The 20320-nt window shown below is 50.9% G+C and overlaps 4 protein-coding genes across 4 annotated transcripts in view; 3 read left to right on the forward strand and 1 right to left on the reverse strand.

Moving 5' to 3' along the window:
• The first annotated feature begins 2780 nt into the window (after positions 1 to 2780).
• On the forward strand, positions 2781 to 4189 carry Vps36 (vacuolar protein sorting 36). The gene is made up of 3 exons (XM_018639384.1): positions 2781 to 3846; positions 3935 to 3983; positions 4101 to 4189. The coding sequence occupies exon 1, from the start codon at positions 2785 to 2787 to the stop codon at positions 3832 to 3834; it is 1050 nt and encodes a 349-aa protein (XP_018494900.1). The 5' UTR covers positions 2781 to 2784; the 3' UTR covers positions 3835 to 3846; positions 3935 to 3983; positions 4101 to 4189.
• A 1775-nt stretch (positions 4190 to 5964) lies between these two features.
• On the forward strand, positions 5965 to 7050 carry LOC100906741 (uncharacterized). Its single transcript, XM_003742913.2, has 2 exons — positions 5965 to 6212; positions 6335 to 7050. The coding sequence occupies exons 1-2, from the start codon at positions 6015 to 6017 to the stop codon at positions 6743 to 6745; spliced, it is 609 nt and encodes a 202-aa protein (XP_003742961.1). The 5' UTR covers positions 5965 to 6014; the 3' UTR covers positions 6746 to 7050.
• LOC100903606 (zinc finger CCCH domain-containing protein 15 homolog) lies at positions 7010 to 9225 on the reverse strand. Its single transcript, XM_003742897.2, has 5 exons — positions 9058 to 9225; positions 8523 to 8721; positions 8164 to 8396; positions 7658 to 8054; positions 7010 to 7534 (listed from the first exon to the last, which is right to left on the reverse strand). The coding sequence occupies exons 1-5, from the start codon at positions 9127 to 9129 to the stop codon at positions 7227 to 7229; spliced, it is 1209 nt and encodes a 402-aa protein (XP_003742945.1). The 5' UTR covers positions 9130 to 9225; the 3' UTR covers positions 7010 to 7226.
• Positions 9226 to 15451: 6226 nt separating this feature from the next.
• milt (trafficking kinesin-binding protein milt) overlaps positions 15452 to 20320 on the forward strand; it is a 32539-nt gene continuing 27670 nt past the window's right edge. Inside the window, exons 1-2 of the mRNA XM_029111349.1 lie at positions 15452 to 15467; positions 15567 to 15668. The gene's annotated coding sequence lies outside the window, so the exon portion shown is untranslated. The remainder of the gene's footprint in view (positions 15468 to 15566; positions 15669 to 20320) is intronic.

Raw genomic sequence — 20320 nt, forward strand, 5'->3', positions numbered from 1 at the left:
TCGCCGTCGGCGGGCTGTAGAGTAGTGAGAACGGTTTCGAGTGACTCTCTTCCGCGATGAAATAGTCGTCATTGTACCTGTCATACGGATACCTAGTGCCCCGTTTCCTTTCGTTCGAAGACGCGATATGGAGGACAGTCGGTATCGAGCATCATATCGCGAGACCGGGGAGCAAAGCGTCACGAACCCAGAGAGCATCCGGTGAAGGTCCCGAGACAGCGCATCGAAAATCTGAGCCGATCCGATCGCAATCTGCTCGTTCACCCCATGCTTATCGGCTGCAAGATTGAACGTTTCCTGACTCTCATTGAGAGAAAGAGCTGCCCTCGACTCCTCAGGGTGCCTTGTTTGGAATCGGGCACATCCTCGAGCGAATCGTTAGCTTCATTGGTCGAGTCGAACTGCTCCTATTTGATCGTCGGAGGCCACCGATCAACTATTCGCCGCAACTCCTGATTCGGCGAGAGATTCGAATCCTCTGCCGAATTCAAAGCGATCTTCAAACGTATCTCCGCGACAGCAATGTCTGCCATTCTCGGAGCTATGAAGTATGGTCCGTCCGACTGAAGAGCACGTCTTGTTTTCTCGTTTTCTGTACATCTCCTGAGAAGAGAAAAAACCAGCTGACGTTCAGCCGCGTGTCAACTCATTGCGAACGCTCTTCCGGGGAGCATAAAGGTGTTTACGGCTGATTATGGGACAACTTTCTTCAAAAGAGCGGCTAAGGGTCAGCAGGAGATTTCCTCGGAACAGGAGCACCGCCATTAAGCCACTGATCCCATAGCAAGAAGTGTGTTCGGGTTCGATCTGAATCAGGGATTTTTCAATGACCCACTAGTTTCAATTGAAGAACAAATATCGATATTTCGCACACAGATCGATTAGTTCCGCGTCCGATACGGTCGCGATGCGATGGGACTATATTCCAGTTATCAGCAATTGCAGTCGCATGATGGACACGGTTTCAAGCAGCCTGATCGGAGCCTATGCGGAATCTGAGGACTCTCCGATACGTCAGGCACAACAAGCGGGAGGAGGTTCGTACTCCCATTTTACAACTAGTTTCGAGACCGCTATAATTCAGCTGATATCGACTGGAACTCGAAAAATGGGTTCCGGAGTGTTCTCGGCTCTCACCTGGAGCCTCCTCGTAGTATTCATGGATCGCAATGCTGCCGGGTTAGAACGTTTTCAAGGAGGCATTCTCCCTCTCCTGGTAGGATCCGGAAGCAGCGCCGGCGGTCGGCTCGGTAACCTTTTCGGAGGTCTCCTCGGTGGTGGCAGCGGTTCGGGGATACTTGGCGGTGTGTTCGGGATCGTGAGTGGCCTGCTGTCACTTTTCGGCGGGATCGTGGGTGGATTCTTAGGAAGATAGGAGTGAGCTCTGCTGGCGAAGGAGCCGCATGGATTCGACATCGAGGATGATGGCGGAGCCTCCGAAAGACTGACCCGACATTCCGACGCGACTGTGGTCGAAATGTCGGGGCCCGTCAGTCTGGCTGGTAGCGCCACGTATGTACACAATTGAATCGAGAGAAGCATGAATAAAGCACCTACACTGACGGTTTCTTACTTTCTCTCGGAAGATTTTCGACGGATTGCTGTCGAGCGTCCGATATGGGACATCATTCCTGGGTACGACGTCCTGATTCATGTGCCCGATCAGTAGATCGCGAGGGATCTTCTGTGATTGTAGCGATCAGGTACAGTCGCAGAAGAAAACTGCATCCTTGATTCTTCGCTTCTGTACACTTATCGTCATTGGTCTTGAGTTAAAGTATAACGGAAACTGATTCCCACGCGAAAATCATACCGGATGCGGTGGAGTCCTACCGGAGCTCGGAATGGAGACTCGGCTGCCGAGGGGCTGAACGAGAATGCCTCCCGCGCTCCGGCATGATACTCCATCAGCAGACGAGAATCGTGGCTCAAGAACCGGAACAAATCTGAACCTGAATCATGAACTCGCAGGGCCTTCCCTAGCTTGAATGAGAGAATGTAAGGCTCCACTCGGAAATATTTCCCCCGGTAGATTTGCACGCTTTGATCGAGATCTCGGGATGATCATCGTTCAGTCATAAGAGAGTCAAAATTCTTCATTTGACTCACTGCATCCTCAGTTCAGCGCGGCTCTCCGAAAAAAAAGTCTTCCACAAAGTTTCAATAAATGCATTCAAAGAACCTCGTGCGCCACACGCTCAATTCCAGTGGCTTGGAGGGCCGGCAGCTGTCCGAGCGTGCCGCCGAGAATCACAAGCGACATTCACAGGTGCGGGTCCGCGCTGCATAGAACATATCGAACGTTTCGATTGGAGTTTGAGCATCTTCATCGGATTCCCTCGATCTCGAAATGACCGTGAAGTCAGCTCTATCGAATGGCTTCTTCACGGCGTTGGCCGTCGGGAAGACCGCTTTCCATTACGGTTTCATTCCTATGGTCGTATACCTCGGTGAGTATCATCAGCGAGAATTTGATTCATGGCAGAAAAGGGTGAGATCTGTCTTTTCCTCGGGAGATCTCTGCGATTCCGGGGTACGGTCCCTTCCGCTCAAATTACCCCAAGGACAGGGATGCTCAGGAAAGTCGAAGTGGAGGCTCCGGAGAATATGCCTAAAACATGCCCTGGTCATGTACACGATTCCATCCGCGATCCGCCATTTACGCGTCCGAGATTTTGTCAATGTTTTGTCGGTGCAACTCCTAGTGAGTCAGTGGCCCAGATAGAATTCTGAAAACTCAGTCTTCCGATCGGATCTGGCCATTCCGATTCCACCAGTGCCATAATGTCTTTCGGCGAGTTCTGGTTCGGAACGGCCGATGTTCTCTTACCCATGGAACGCGTGATCGGTGTTGCCGAAGGAGTGGCACTATACGAGGAGAAACAGATAATTTTCGAGAAAGGCCAACTGAAGCTCACCAACCAAAGACTCATCTTCGTCGGTGCTCAAGTATATTTCATGAATCTCGACCGGATCTTGAAAGTCTCCTTCGATGCGGGGTCGTGGACGAAAAGTGAGAAAATCCTCGTTGCTGTCAGCTCCGATTTGACGTTCCGACTCTCATTCCGCGCGGGAGGCTGTAAAGAAGTGCTGACCAAACTAGAAGCCGCTCTCAGAGCTAAAGAATGGTGCTACGGAGTTGCTCGGAAAGGCTACGGTATCGGAGTCGGTGGCATACAGAAAAAACTTCAGATGCAAGCGCAACAAACCGAGCTCCATATATCATCGGCGTTCGAAGACCTCTCGAACCTAATGGCCTCGGCGAAAGAGATGGTCGAGCTTTCTCAGAGACTCATGTTGAAATCTAAAGACAAGGGCCTGACCGATGACGAGACAGCTCAGTTTCGAAGTCAGCTCCTATCGATCGGTCTGCAGAATTCTGAGGGGCCGGCGAACCCTTCGGACAATCAGCTCCAGCAGGAAATCGGTCGAGTACTCCTCCCAGCTGTCGAAGCCTCATCGGGCATCATCTCTCTGACTGAGGCATATTGTCGAGTGAACAGAGCTCGCGGTTTGAAGCTCTTGTCGCCGGAGGATTTGCTGGCGGCGCTAGAAGGCATGCGACACCCAGTGAAATTGTACACGTTCGCCTCCGGCTTACGGGTTGTACAATTATCGAGTCTCGACGAAGTCGCCTGGATGGACAAGATTGTGAGCTTGCTGGAAGAGACAGGGTGTCTCGGCGCCGAACAGCTCGCGACTCGCTTGAAGACGTCGGCAGTTCTCGCACTCGAGCGACTTCTGCAAGTCGAGGCGGATTCACGAGCTTGTCGGGACGAAAGCATCAATGGATTAGTATTCTATCCGAATAAGTTCCTCACGGGAGCGAGCTGAGTGAGCGTTGATGTAAGGAACGGTTTCCTCCCTATTCGTCTCTCTGGCAGTCACAAGAGCACTTGAAGTAAGTGAATGAACGTCTCCCCATCATTTCCAGGTCTGAAAAACGGTGCTGATCCGGGAATGCCAGAACTCACCTTCATGAGGTAAGAACTTTCAGTCGGGAGTCTTCGGAGCTCTCCGTGACATCGGATCCTCGCCATATCCCTTAGGAGATCTCGGTCTGCCAATTCCATGGAACCTAATGCCGGAATTCATTACAGTTTGCTGTGGCAGTAGGACTCGTGAAAGATCGGAGGCCGCTCTTGTATATTGAACTCGTTCCCGGAAAAATAAATAGCGAGGATTTGAGCGTACTCCGGGTCAATGTTTAAGAACATCACTGGGAAGACGTTTTGGAATCTGATTGACAGAATCTCCGAGCCACTCATTAACTCGAAGAAAATGGCAGCAATGAGGTTGGAAAGTCCCATTCAGACCCGGAAAACCTCGGTATATTCGGGTCGGAAGGGTACAAGGCTGCATCTCCTTCAATTAATGAGCGGAAGCTCTGTGAGCTCACCGACAGGGGACAGACGTGGGAGAAGTCAGATATCGATGATTGGCCCTCTGTTTGTGAACTCCAAAGCTCGAAAGTTCTCATCGGAGTCTTTTCCACGATTCGGATCGCTGAAGATTCAGCGAAACCAACAGCAAGGAAAGATCTTTTCGCTGGAGTCCCTAGAGAGAGCGTTTCAACTCCTGATTGATTCTAAAAATTTTTATTCGATTCCAATATTCTTCGGAGCCGGACTAGGATGAGTGGTCGAAAGGAGGGTCGTGTCGTTTTCTCTAAACAGCCGACTTCTCTCCACAAGTAAAAAGATTGCTAGCACATCTCCCGCGCGTTTGACACGCGGCCTCTTGAGATAGAACCGGCGCTTGTCCACCCAGGGGAACAATCACCGGGACCTGGACACACTTTTCGCCGGCATTCACGAAGAATATGTAATTTGTCCCGGCAACGACCTGGTGGAAGATAATGAGTTATGAGCATTAGCTGTTGAACAAAAACTCTCATGTCATAGATGCGGAACCTTGAGGCCAGGGCTACCGAGCGACTTCTATGTGTACCTGTTGTTTCACTCCGGCGATTTCCGCGTCCGGGATCTCGCGCCTCAGGGTTCCCAGAGCCGCTTGGTATCTGTCATCGCATTGTACGGCATCACTCGCTCCCCCGACGAGCATACCACTCCCCTGTGCAGAGAAGTCCCATCATTCGACACAGGTCAGCTGATCGATTCGGGGACAACGAATCACTCTAGGACACAAGGATCGAAAGAATAGTATCCATAATTTTGGGGGGTCTCTCCGGGAATTCGCTCACACATCGATGCCTGGGAATGCAAGCCTCGAAGTCGGTCTTCAGGTCCAAAGCGAGGGCTGGGGCGAGCAATCCCAAGAAAAGGATGACGATCATTTCCAGTGTTTCGCTGCTGTCACCTTCGAGTTCAAGTGTGTTCTGAGCGATCGGAGAGATGGTCGAGCAGAGCTGCTCTTCGGAGCAGCTGTGAATCGTAAAGGAGCGTTTAATAAGTCGGTCAGACAGACCATTTTCCCATCATGGACAAGTCAGGACAATTGCATGTGCTGATATAATTGAGTACCTCCCCAGGATGGCGTCTGTTGACGCGACGAATCGACGGCATCGAGATTTTTCGGACCATCTGGAGCCGATGTTGACTAGAGTTTCGATCTGAACTTACGCGGATCTGCGGTCGAGTTGTCGGCGATCACCTCCATCATCTCGCTCATCGTTCCTTCGTCGATCATCGGCCGGGGTATATCAATATAGTCAGTAGTTATCGATTAAAACTATATATTGTATGCTCAGGATTCGGACCCTCGGTGGCTCTGATAATTCCATGTCCCTTCGAGCATCGCACTGACGTCGAATCAATCGCGTCTTAATCGAGACAGACTTCACCCATGCAGTTTTCCTGCCGAGGGCAGTATCATGGAGTTCGAGGCGCGGTGCGTTTCGCACCGCCCCTCGAGTCAGTGCAAAGCGGTGCGCGCGGGAAGTTCGCACATGTGCGTAAGGCTCGTAATTAATTTCCATCTGGTCCGACCATAATAAACACTGACGGGCGACAAGTCCCGAACTTCAATGAGGGATAACCACAAAGTTTTCCGGTATGGCAATGCAAGAATTTCTCAAGGAAGCGGCATCCCGATTGGATCGGATCGTTGTACCTCTGGAAGAAGGCGACCCCTTCGAGCCAGAGACCCCTCCGGGGAAACGCCAAGAACCGCTCAAGTGCAACCGTTGCTTACTCTCCCCGGGGCGTCACAACAACAGAAATCTCGAGCTGGAAATACGCTGGACGAATTTGGTGGGTGCATTTCCCGCATCCACTCGGGGAGATGATATCGAATATTCCGATGCGCCTCGGTGACAGCACCCAGCTCAGATGCCGTGGATACGTACGTGAAGGTCTCCATCGTTGTCTTGCAGGCTTCTGCGCTTTACGATGATATCATCTCTGGTAATCTCCCCGAAGGTGTAACTCTGTGTCACCTGTCAAACCACATGAGTTCCCGTCTCGATTCTGGTTTACGGAAGTGCTCGAGATTCTCGGGCTTGTTCCCCATCGAAAACCCCTTCTGGAAATTCCTGGTTTCCATCTGGCTGATATCGCTTTGTGTGATGATGATCAGTTTTCTCATGCTGGGAGATGGATTCATTTTAATCATTCGATGCATCCGCTCCTTTTTCCTCAGATCATCCACTCCGGCTATACTATTCATAATGTTTCTGCGGGAAGCGGCCTACAGATTTTTGTCGGTCTATGTGAAGATGCTCCGCTGTTTCGCTCAGTTTTGCCTAATAGTCCCCAAATGGTGGCTCCGTACTTTCGGAATGTAGTGAGTACATAAATATATCGCCGACGGTGAGCTTCTTGAGGTCAGAGGCAGGTAGAGGAGGCTCATCAGTATTCATCTCGATCAGATTTGTGCGATTATCTGTCCTTATTCCCAGAATTATCCGGTATTGTCCCTTGAGAGCCGATTCGTGTCTCACTCAAGCAGATGTTCTAAAGTTAATGAGCCCGCGGAGTTTCCCTAGCCGTTGATCCAACCATCGATGACCATGAGATATTCCGACCCCCTTGTCATTTCTAGCGATTCGAATTGTACACGAATCGAAATAAATACGGGGGCTCTGTCTTTTGGAATTTTTCGTTGCCTCCAGTCTTTCAGGGGAACTTTCGACCTGTCAAGGTACTGCGAGAGCGCCATCCTGCGTTCATGTAGAATTAGAATGAAAACGAGTCTCTGCGGAAACATATAAATTCGTCGAGCGAGTACAAACCTCCCTTTATCTCGAGCAGTATTTAACAATTCAGCTAGGAAAGCCTCGCCCCACTCCCTTCGTCTCCGTCATCATCTCCATCGTCATCCACATCAAGATCGTCCAACTCGTCTTCCAAGCCATCCAGGTCCTCCTCATTGAAAAGTTCTTCGTTGATGGGGACCTCCGCTTTCTTGGCTTCCGGAGGCTCTAATTCCCAGTAACGTTTGTCAGCCACGGTCCCTTCACAGGGAAGATGGCCGCTAGACGCTGCTTTCGCGATCTCTTCGAGATCGATCTCCCTTGCGTTATCGCTCGTTCCGTCGAGATCGTCTTCGCGCTGTCGCATGTCGAAGGCCTCGCCTGGAGGAGGGGAAGATGAATTACCGGATATACCGAAGTCGAGAAAACGACGGGAATCTGAAACGCCATGTCAAATGGCTTCGATTCTACATCAGCATGGATCTGAAACTAAAGGGTGCTCACCATCTTCGCCCTCATTGTCTTCGTTGGCCATATCGGGGTTGAACGTGAACATGTCCCTCCCTGAGAGACCGATTTTGTTCCCGGCTTTGAATTCAGCCTTTTTCCGATCTGTTTCTTGACGCGCGTTCTCTTTCTTCTCCTCGATTTTCCGCCGCTTCCATGCAAGGAAGCTTTCCAGGGTTATTTTAGTTTGGTACGGTCCCAGAGCAGCCCGTTCTGATTCGACGAGCTCCTCGATTGTGATCTGGTCATCCTTCTCATCTTTCTTGCGGTCTTTCTTCAGAACAAAGCCCGGTGGAAGGGCGTGCCGGTAATGACACTTCAGACCTCCATTCGGACACTCCCAGAACCATCCGTATTTACTGAGCTCCAACGCTTCAAGGAAGTGCCTGCAAATCTGAATATAACCTCCGAAATTAGGATCATTCTCCTCATTTCTGGATCCATCAGCGAAATCTCCGGTCGCCGCGGACAAGCATATTGAGCGGACGAGAAGGAAAACTCACGATATCGGTCTTCTGCATGGCTTTCTCAGCTGCCCCGTGTTTCTTTTCGACCGCTTCTCTGAGCTTCGCTTCATCCCAGTTCTCCATGGTGTCCTCTTCCCGGTCGTCGTGATACATATTCTTTTTTTCGGCTTTTCGTTCTTGTGCCAAGTCGTGAGAGAACTTGCATTTCGCCCCTTTTGTGCAAAGCCCCTGCTTGAAGAAAGCGCACACGACGCTCTTCGGATCGGCATCTGCGACGCAGATCATGGAATAAATAAGTCATATTCTGTCCAACGCCGGGACATCAGCCGGGAGGAAGCTTGGCCGCGATCACGATTGTTAGAGGATCTACGAACTCAAAAATTGTCACCACTCACCCTTCGGAGCTTTTTGAATAACCGGTCGGAACAACTGGTTGAGCTCAGCAAGCTCTTGTTCCTTCTTCTTCTTGAGATCACTGGGCTTCTCTTCCGCAGCTTTCCGCGGCTGATTACCTTGCTGGACCTGTTTCTGAACCTGCTGGATGAATTTCTGATTCTTCGCGCCTTTCTTGTTTTTCAAGCCGAAAGTCTTGTCCTGCAACGGAAGCGAAACGTGAATTCGCGCAAGCCCCGGCAAGATCCCCCTTCGACGCCACGGAGGTCCCGGATGGCGTTGATCGAATGAGGAGGATCTCGAGTCGTCGGCGACCCCGGACGAACAATTGATAGCTGTGACGTCTGTGGGACGCGTGTCACGTGCAGACAGTCTCACTGATGGCGGAATCGAATTTCTACCCCCGAGGAGTATCTTGCGGCTCTGCCGAATTGAGCGTGATACACACACTGCAGAGCCGAGAAAACACCGGGAGAAACCTTGCACGCTCTGGTTGCGAGCCATGCCACCAGCGATTTCCCCGTAGTAAGCGCTCACCTCTATAACTTTCTCTTTCTTCTTCGCCTCGGCTTTCTTTGAAGGTCCAGGCGGTGGTTTTTTGGGTGGCATTTTGATGGTAACAAATGCTCCTCGCTCGAATTCTTAATGAATGACAAGATTTGAAGAGCAACAACACACACCGAAAGTGAAACACATAGCCCGTCTGAGACGACGACACATGGATGCCGCCATCTTGTGGACAGATTTCTCGATCCACATGTCTTGGCATCATGGTTCCACTCCGACTTCTCCATAACTTTGCCTGTCTACTATCAACTCCCCTCGGATCGAGGGAATCGTTCGACGACAGCAAGCGACGATTTATTAAAACGGATGATCGAGCTTCGATAGTTTTGGCGCCAAATTCAATCTGAATGCTCCAAAAAGAGGGAGTCAACAGTGAGCACCGATTCTGAGGGCGAAGCTGCCCATCGAGCTCCGATCTACGGGTTTGACCAAGTTGTGCGAGTTTATTCACGGATCAGAGGAGCGGTCAGTCGAGCGGTTGCTCACCGCCAACCATTCGTTCCCGATGTTTTGAAGGCGCGCAATGCTAGAACGAGAGATATTCATCTGACCGCTGCCTCCTACGGATTTCCGACTCTGGCAGATAGCCGGAAGAAAGCCCTCCCCGATCAGTGCTTCCTTCCTCGCGTGTTCGAGCTCTGAAGCAGAAATCCTCCAGGGAAAGCGGAATACGCGCCGAAAGTTGTGGTGGATTCCAACCATGGATCATTCCAAGATGGCGGCCCCGTCGAATTTCTGCGGCAGCACTTGTACCCGCAAGCAGAGTACTGGAGAGTTCCATCGTTTAGCTCTCCGTGTGCGTGATATTCTCTCGGAGTGACTCTCTTGTGAAAAGTGAATAACTGTCAGACTTTCTCGATAGCATTGTTATCCCTGTGTCATCGCTCGGAAGACTCAAAGGGTGAGTGTCCGCGAATTCGCGGGATCCAGAGCCTTTCCGAAGAAACAAAAACGGTCCACCCTTTATCCCAGTGAATCAGATTTTAGTACAGAATTCTCGTCGGGATCACTCTGCGACAATTCTTAGAGTGCTTTTATCTTCACATTAGCATTCCGTCTGAAGCGCGGAATCCGCCTTCACGACTCAAGAAATTTCCGCTGATTACAGTGTGTGTGCTTGGGGGGCAAACTCTCGCTGTGTGTAGATACTATCGGCATAATCTGCGAATGCGATTGAAGGTTGGCCGTTCCACAGGAAGCGAGCATCGATGTCCGACTCGCTCGAGAGTAGCGCGTTGTCACAATGGTGCGCTTCCATATCGACGGACACTGATATTCCTTCGACTCAAGTCGAATCTGAGCACATTCCTGATGGATATGACTGCATATAGCTCCTATGACTGCATATAGTTCCTTTCCATCTCTTCGCATAAGTCATGGAGACACTTTGGTGAGCGTCGACTCACCGCTGACTCTATCACCGAACAGGAACTCGTCATTACTCTGGAAGTCATGATTACTAAGTGATAGTACCCGTGCTTGACATCCTTTAAGGTTGAGCTCACGAGCGCAGTCGAAAATACCTCGGGAAGAAAATGACTCAAATGGAGAGCCAGAGATTGGCGATTGATATCGGAGTTCTGATCGTTCATATCATGAGCAGTAGGTACTCTCCCTCCGTCAGTGAGCCCAATGACGCGTGAAGCTGTGCTGAGTGTCTCATAATCTGATGATTGGCTAAGGCTCATATAGTGTACATGTCACCTGAGACATCCTACCCGGAGCCTCAGCCATGGTCACGACAGGATATAATCCTAACTATTCTGCTCCACCTAGTCGTATTCGCCGAGGATTCTAGCTTCTATTTTTGGAAAGGGTCATTTTAGGGGCTTGGCTTCTCTCTTGGAGCTCTCTGGATGCTTCAGGAATTTCGCAACCTCGAACCACAAGGGAAACATCAAAGTAGAGAATCATGCGAAGATTAATGATCGATATATGTGTATCCGGATCTGAATGCTAGTCCCTGACGGAAGGCAGGCAGCTACGGCACTACCGTCGCTAAAATGCTTCAGCGGCTATTTGAGAGATATTTATTTGTGCGTTTTCTTGGTCGGCTCTGGAGCACCGTTCTCGACAGGAGAGTCGATAGTTCCGATGATGGTACCATGGGTCTCTCGATCGATCGTGGACTTCTAGGCAAACATGTAGACTGATCATTCAGCGGGACGGGAACGGGAATACTCGACGTCACATCCTTTTCATCCGCTTCTCGGATAAGTTTGGAATCTAGCCACATCGTCGAATCGTCGAGATTTGTCTTGGCGATTAACAGAGCGGAATCGTCGGAGCAAAATCTGAATCGCAAACAAGGCTTTCGACGCCGGGCGAATGACGCAACCCACGGCAGTCGCGTTGAAACCTTCTGTTGCGGTGTCTGTGTGGTAGTTAACGTAATAAGCAGGCGTCCATTCCCAATGACTCCCCATGATTACAGTCGCGCCGTGGAAGCCTCGCCAGCAGATGCTACGGATTCACGAAACAATGTTTCTGGAAGTTTGAGATAGCTTATGTGTCAAGGTTCTGTCGAAAAAAGTTTAGTGGCACTACTCATCGGGACGGAATCGACCCCCTTCTAGAATTCTTGAATAAAAGCCTCTTTTCATTGATGTGCTCACCATCCAAAGAAAACTCTAGGCAGCACTCCAAGCTCCGGTTCGATCCTCCAAAATTCTGGCCACGGTCCAATTCGAGAGTGTGATCCCCATGGACGACGATCGCCCCTTCTTCCCTGTGTCTAGCGAAGCCGCTGAAGGTTAGTGATATCGAACGGGGCCGCTGCGTTCGATCAGGCTCTGCCTGAGCTCGTTCTAGCCAGACCAGACTCGTCTAATGCAACGGGTTCCAACAAAGCAAGCCTTTGTATTGAGGGGACATTTCCCGTGCTGAGAGCTCGAGCTGAGCAGCTGTTGAGGTGGGGATGCTGCGAGTGGGTCAAGGACCCTGCAGTATTCTAGTTCAAGGGCGGGCCGCTCCCATCTTCCCATCTCCTCTTCCAGTCTAGGTTTGGGAAAGAGCGGAACCTCGATCGGTGAACGACCTTGGAGTCCGGCGCAGGAAAGGACGCTGGGGAATGGCCTTGGTATCGCCCTTGGGAGCGGATGGTTGCGTTTTAGCGCGACCTTCGGATCGAGCCAGAGGATATTCCGCGGCCACGGATTTCCTTCAGCCACGTGGAGCTTCTCGCTCCCCTGGTCGCTCGTCGAACTCCCCGACTCCCCGCGCGAGGAGAACATATATGGATGAAGGATTAGATTCAATTCCTTGAGAGAGTTCTCGCTCCGACGCACGGTTATGCGATGCATCGTGATCTCCATCCAACATTCGAATACTTATCGCCGAACATCGATCGGACTTGTTGCCAACGCTCTCGGCCATGCGATCCCGGTAGACCCGTCCCTGCAGTTCATTACAGCGAGAGCTAGCGCGACTTCCGGAGGCAATCCGGGTCACACTGGATATCGCAGCGGCCGGGATCAGTGATTGCATCTGTTTCCTTTTGGTCCGTTTGTATTGCACGCGAGCCCATCTTGATTCGGATTTCAGAGGAGAGAATCTAAATTTCTGATACGCGGGCCCAGTCGTCGGCTGGATATTCGGCGACTTCCCGGTGTTGCTCCAACTTCTGAGAATTCCTCCTCGGAAGTTCCGCGAGTGTTTCGCGCTTGAGGCTCATTTTGTTGCGGAACGGTCGATCTATTGGGAGACAGACACCAGATTCGGCTACTGTAGCGATTCGAATCTCACCAAAGATCAACGCAAGGTTGGTCGATTCGCGACGGAAGAGCATTCAACTCCCCGCTGGAATCGACAGCAAGTCCGTGGAGTTTGCGGTGAATGACCTCGATTAGGTAAAAGCTCTTAGAGAGAGGGAGAGGTTCACTGGTTGGCGAGGTTTCAGCCGAATTTCCCGCTCGATCCGCGGCCTACTCAGCGTTTCCGGAGCTTGTAGTGAAACCACTGCTTTTTATGTGGTGATTCTCTAAATGCACTCACAAAAGAGTGTTTCACGAGTGTGAAACCTATCTCTCCGAGTTTCGGAGAATCTTTTCGTGCATCCTCAGAGCCTATCTGAAGTCCCGCATTCACTCCGGAAGCAGAACTCTGAGAATTAGGATCTGTACTCTGTTGCGAATTTGAGCTGCTATCGGGGTTTTGAACTTGCTCGTTATCGCATCGATGCGGTAGAAAACGAGAACGGCTCTCATGATCGAAGTCAGAGGATGAGGGGTGACTTTCTGTCGGCGTTCCTCTTTCTGATGTCCGAAGGGATTCCAGGGAGGAAGAAGCCGCATCAATCGTCAGCCAGACGTGTCCTCAACCTTGAAGTAGTTGGGTCTCGCTCGTGCACCACCCGATGTTATCTTCTAGAGAGACGAGCGTTGGCACGAGCATGCGAAGCTCTCGCAAACCACTGACAGGGTCTCGCCTCGACTGAGAGAAGACAATCAACGCGTTGGTGTTCCGCTAAACAGCTCATGCATTTTTTAGAAATCTAGACAATGCACCGATATCAAATAATATGTCAGTTTTTGGCCTACAAAACTTCCACGAGGCCGGGGTTTTGGCGAAAGAAGTGTCCGGAACCAAGCAATTCCGAAATTTTGACTGTTGTATTGTCCTTGACGGTGAGCTGCCGACCGTTGATCCCGTCTAATTGGAAGAGAACGAGAGACGAGAAATTCGATTTCATTTTTCCTATGGTAACCCATTCTGGTAACCTCCATCAGAAGGATAAAGATGTTCTTCACCGGTCCACACTGGTGCTGAGGCATCGACCGCGCGGAACTGTTAGAGCGCGATTCACCAATTAGTTCCATTCGTTCATTAGTTCAGTTGCGTTAGAGAAAATACAGTGCAGCGCGCCGATGGCTCTGCAGATGCATATTCAATTGTGACTTTCTACACGCCGTTATGGACGTGAACCTCGGGCATATACCGAACCCTTCCTTGGCATGTCGCTCGCCGACTCGCCTGCCTGCCAGACGCCGCTTTGATTTACCGATAGACAATGTCATTCATATCGCTGGCCGCTTCATCAAGCGCGGCGGGCGAAGTACTTGTCGCTCTCCACAGAGTTAAGGTCTCACCTTCGGTATGTGATTCTTATTTTTAGAGAGCCTTCTCACTCTCCATCCGACGCGGCGGTCCCTGAACGAAGTTCGTCAGAGCAAGCTGTTAGTCTGGTCGAGAGAAAAGCCGTCTACTCGCTTGTTTTGAGAGTTCGATTGTTCAGGAAACAGGTTCTGGTGCGTGGAGTCCATTTCCCTGTATTGAATCAGTGCTGTGTGTTCAGGAACTCGGCTAGGATCGTTCCCAACGATCGGACTTGGTGACATGATTTGAGTGCGGATCGGATTTACTCGCGGAGCGGAGTCATGAGTGGAGCTCAAAAAGTGCTGAGGAAGTACAATATCCCTTCCTCGCTGACCGACAGCGGTATCGATCTACAAGAGGTACTTAACCGCGACATTTATCTTCGTAGAGTATGATACATTGAGAGATTCACCCTTCAGATTTCTCCTTCGGAGAAGTGTCAGTCGGGTTCAATGACTACGGGTCAATTCAGGAATGGCATTTGAGTGACCCGGTCAGTCGACATGGAATAGTTTCGTCCTTCACGACATCGATTCGTTTTTGGGCTATTCGATGGTTGTGAGAGTAGCGCGGGGCGCCTGGTCTCCCGGTGCAGTAGAGCGTACCACGAATTTCACCACGCCCTTTCTGAACGATTCAGGATTCAGAGCTTATTCCCGAAAGGCTTTCTCGATACTTGAATAAGATTGTCTCGATCCGGAAAATCACGCGGTACTCTTGCGATGGCGAGACTTCACTCGCAATTAGATCGTCTTGCCGAGCGGTGAAGAGGTTTGAAGCTTCCAAGAGGCCCGACATCAGTCACTGTTTACCATCCCTCTTAACTCTATCCACGACTCCGTTGCAGGATGAAGGCGAACCCTCCGGCGATTCTTCGAAGTCTCCTAAGAGCTCCATAGGATGCAGCGCACCTAGAGATAAATCATCGTCATCCGGATTTGTCTCCCACGCGACTCACGCTCCCATACGGGAAAGGTTCGGGTCTGGGCCCGATCAATTCATTCAAGACGGCATCACGTACGAATTAAAGGAGGGGACTCCAGGGTCCCCGCCCGCTGTCGCGAGGAGCAAGCTGGAGTCGAGAGCCTTCAAGCGACCTCCCCCGGCGCGGTCGCAGACGAGGAAGGCGAAGGGGGAGCCGCTCTCAACCAATGAAGAGGCGCCGCCGCCGAAGCTTGCCGCACCCCTCAATCGCTCACCTACCTCATCAAAGATAGATGAATCAGATCTAGCTTTGTCACCTTCGCACTCTCACACCAATTACAAACACGCGGGCACCCTAACAGGTGAGTGAAATCTTCTCAGTACCGACAACTCGGTCTAATCAAAGAGTTTTGGGGACGTTTTGGGAGCGTGTTCCATTGACTTTTGGTTTTCATTCACAGAGCTTAACAACAACAGTTGTGCTGAAATTGAACTTGTCAGTCTCATCGAGGAGCAGATTCCCCGTTACAAACTCCGCGCAGACACCATCACTGATTTCACCGGTGAGTGCATTTCCTATCGAGAAGAAGTATGTGGTCACACTTGGCGGCGATCTGAAGAATCGTCGATCCGGATATACTATGTTTCCACGGGCATGGGCATCGAGTGCCGAGAGGCATAGAGTCTTGGTTGAGTGCTACAAGTATACTAAATGATGAGAACCGAATTTCTCAATCCCGCCGATTCGGAGGCTGTCCATTGTTATCGGAAAAGAGATCGAATCCTGGCGAGAGACGTTCTGGCTGAGTGAGGGATCGTGAGTTCTTCAAGCAGCTAAAAGGCCGTCGAAGACGCCGATGAACACTCGATTGCCGCTTGACGCTAGATAGCTGGGATCGAGAGTTCTGGAAGGTAACGGAGACCCGTGTCCCAAGTCCATCAATTCCTTGACGAGGAAGAGAAATCATGCATTCGATACGAGACTAAAGCCTTGGCAGAACATTATCCGAGAACGAACATTTCCAAACCAGATTTCACGTTCTGATTTCTGATGCGTGGTAGAAACCTCTTACGAATAATTGGGGGCTCATTATCAATGACTCATTCGCCTTTCGGCGTGAAGTTTTGCCCATGGACCTCGCTTGTATCACTTGAAATATAGCACAGGGAGTCTCAATAGCTAGTGAGTAGATGGGAAGTCGATTTATCGTGGCCACCGAGGGCGCTGCAGACATTCGTGTCTGTCCACCCTTACCACGGAAAGATGGCGACTTCCACAGTGTAGTCGGTGTCTATGTTGGTGAGCTAGAAGCTAGTGGACCGAAGATAACAGCCGATATCTATACTTCGGCTGCAGCCAGAACTGTCCTGTGCTTAGTTAGTACCATTCCGTGGATGGTTTTTCGGACGGAAAATCCAGTCAGCAGGAATCTGTGATGTGCTGGAGGTACTCGCGAGATGCGGATACGCTGATTGATGCATCGATGCGTGGAACTCGGAATGTCATTGAAATGAGATCGCGTCATTAGATCGACTTGATCATAGTCCCTCGAATCGGATCGCCGATCCTGTCGCAGCCGGAATTGAGGCTACAGGTGAGATTTGCATAGCTCTCTTGATGCGCGTTGAACTGCGGATTAGGTGTGAGAATCCCGGAGTTGCTACAGTAAAGCTGCAGGATCGAAATCCGTTATAGCCTGATTACAAGTATCGTTATGGTTGTCGGTCATCCCGATGCAGAGAGTCATTCGGCATTCTGGGATGGACCAGGATAGTCGAGGGGGCGCTGACCAACGCGAAAGACTGCTTCTGCGGAGCGCCGCATCCGAGGAACAGAAGTCTGTCGTCCGGCGCCGATCGATTGATACCCGAGTTCGACTTCATCTTGTAGACAACCTCTCATTTCCGTCTCTAAGAATCAAGGCGGGACCGAGGCGAGAAAATGTGCGGCTTCCACGGCGACGCGCGCAGCATCAAGACCTTGGATTTGACAACTCGACAACACAAACGAGACGCATGACATTGGCATTGTGAACTTTTGTTTGTTCAGCTTGGAGGAGCTTTCACCTTCGAGAATATTGAACGAAGGTTCACAGACTGAACCATGAGTCTAGCATGAGTTTTTTGACGAAAATTTGCGATCGGCGAACTGCCGATGGATCGTTTATTGGCGATATAGCTCTGATGGCGCATGCCTCTGTTTCTTTTTCGCTGAGAATGGGCGAATCGAGAACGCAAAAGCGAAAACTGTATCTCAGACTGGGAGGTTCAGGTGTTTCGACTGGGTTGCTTTTCCTGTGACGGGGAAACGCTTGCCCGGAGAACGGAGCACGCTGACTCCGAGTGTCTCGACTACCTCGACGAATTTCATCTCGAAAGTCATGTGATCTGCGTGGACTCACCGGTCATGAGCTCAATTCTGAGACGACAGAACTCGGGGTCGTTGAAGCCGCGACATCGTACTGTCGGGATTATTCGATGAGTCCTCAAAATACTCTTGTGCATGGGGTTCATACTCATTCATGTCGATGCGGCTCCGGCGGAAACGTGACTCCCGATCCAAGGAAGCCCTGTTGATTTTTCTGGAGCACCCCCAGATGCACGATCTTTGTCGCCGCCTTGGATGTTCCCTTTTCGACGATGAGGATTCCGATCTCTAGCAGGGAAGGTGATCACGAATTTCGAAATGCAGTACTGTTCTTCACGATTTCACGTCCTCCCGCGGCTCGTCAGATCTCGTTCCTGCGATTCGTAAGCGGTACATCTCGGGTTCCAACTTCGAACTTCCAGACATGACCGTCTGATAAGGAGTGGGAACGATCTGAAAGCTATCAAACTCAGCAGATAGGCAAACTCGAGTAATTAGCCACGCTGGTTTCTCGCATCTAGCGGAGGCTCGTAGGAGGTGTGAATTGGCTTGTCATCTGGCAGATCTGACTTAGCCGGACCTCCGGCATTCTCCGAGGTGATGGGAGCCCCCAAGTGCTTGCTGGCAGGCACTTGGAGACCTGGAGACATCGCTTGCTGTTCACTCGACTCGATCTAGTGTTTTCACTCATAAAAGGATCTCCATCGAGGATTCGAGGAAAAACAAATCAAGTCTAAAATGGTGATCAGGCGCGGTCTACTGCGCTGGTACGGGCCATGCTCTCGCTTGTGCTCGAGAAACGAAGTTGTTCGTCGAGCGAATTTCGCGTCAAGATTCCCAGACAAACAGTTATTGCGAGCACTTCCCGGCTCGGCTCTTGAAGGCCGAGGGAGAAGTCTAGATCGGTGAACTTAATTCAACTTCTGGGAATCGGCCAGAATCTGATGGCGAAATCCCATTCTGACTCATTCTGTGTAACATTACTGAAATACGCTTTCTTCCTTTCTCTCGATTCGACCGAGTTGAGCTCCAAAAGACCTGTGTTTATCGCTGTACTTCGACTAACAGGCGACACAACGAGACACAACGCCGCGCCGCTGAGGGCTGCGACAATCAAAGATCGCCCTGTTCTGAAGAACATCGCTGGAGATCTGAAGTCTCGATTGATCCCGAAAAGAAAGTGCTTCCGACATGCTGTCGACATTTGTCGATGCCGTGCGACCCTTCAATCTTTTGGGACGGAGTGGAAGTGCCGAATAACGAGACCTCGCCATTTGAGCCCGAGCGGCGACTTCTGATGCTCCAACGAGGTGCCCGGTCTGCCGTTTGGCCGGACATCGCGGATTCTGGTTCATCGACGAATGGTCGACCACATCCGCCCCTGAGCCCCTCGATAGTCGACCGGAATCCGGGGAAGTCCGATTCATTCACAGAACCTTCTTCCCCAGCTCCAAGTCGATAGAAAGGCTGTTTTCATTCTGCTTGAATAAGCGCGTCGTCTTGTTTGATTCCCCGTCTCTGGAAAAGTGTTGTCGTGATTTGCGTGACCCTCACTGTTTTTCTCACCCTCCTCTGGAGACGGTTCCTTCATGGGAAAAATGAAGAAAATGAAAGGCAGTGAATGGCGAGATTTTTATGAATGGGAGGAAGAGCCATTGATCGAGCTACCGTAGCGTGGACAAGTTTAATCCCGCCGCATACCGCCGCTCGATACTGAGTATTGAAGGGGGAACAAAAATTAATATCCGTAACTGGAGGAGCTGCAGAAGGACGACGTCTCCCGCATGGCATCGGGATCTCAGGGATCTCCGGGCAGGCGTCCAGTTTTCGAAAATACGTTCGGTCGCTCGTTTCGATTCCCTGCTAAGCATCAAGGGCGAAGCGAAGATCACCCTCCTCAACCCCCCTCATGTTCCGTCAACATCCGAGCTAGCGGGAAAACCAAGCTGGGAGGACTCTTGGAGAAGGCAGATGAATCAATCGATCGGGGGCTTGTTGTGTGGCTCTTCCCGTACGCAAGCAGTGACTTCCAGTAGAATACGTTTGAAGCGGAATTCCGGACGTCCGAGGAAGCGTTGAAAACTGGACGCATCGGTTTAACAACTCCCAAGCATCAATGACGAGGCGTCGCGTTCAGTTTTCCCCGAGGGCTTTGTGTGCGACTTTTGCTCAGCCCCATCGTCGTATTCGGAGGGTCTATTCACGCGTTCGTGCGTTCTTCAATTTTCGAGTTCCGAAGTTCAAGTGCCTGAACGGCTGCCCAAGCCCATTAGCGAAAATACAAAGACGTCGAGGGGAAAACGTCGTCGAATTCGAGTTTGTCGTCATCCGTCCGACTGTTTACTTGCATGGAATTTAGATAACTCGCTTTCATTCTGCATTGTCCGGATCACCATAATTTGAGCCGATGCGATCTGGTGGTAAACGCTTTCCAATTGAACGCGATCGGACTGCTCGCGTCGGGACTGCGACGACGTCGTTCTTCGGAGCTGCGTCATCGAATGTCGCATACCATGGAATACTAGATCGACCAGCGAGTCGACCAGATACCTACCGCTGCTGACTTGGATTATCACGGCCAACGTGGTTTACCATGGCCGCCGTTCATGTAGCCGGAGTCGCTACACCGATGTGATGTAAGAGACCCATTCTCGTTCCGATTCCGATACCGTTGATCAGCTGGAACTCGTCTTTCTCTGTCGGCCGACCGGCAAGGTGTCAAACTGACTGACTGACATATGGATAGTATCAACTGAAGTTCCGAGTGAAGTTTCCCCGTCATGACGAGCCACTTTCGTTCGAATCCTCGCTACGTGCCCAACGATTCCGCTTGAGATAGAGATCCGA

This window comes from Galendromus occidentalis, unplaced genomic scaffold, assembly GCF_000255335.2.
Source record: "Galendromus occidentalis unplaced genomic scaffold, Mocc_1.1 scf7180000077435, whole genome shotgun sequence".
In the NCBI taxonomy this organism is placed as follows: domain Eukaryota; kingdom Metazoa; phylum Arthropoda; class Arachnida; order Mesostigmata; family Phytoseiidae; genus Galendromus; species Galendromus occidentalis.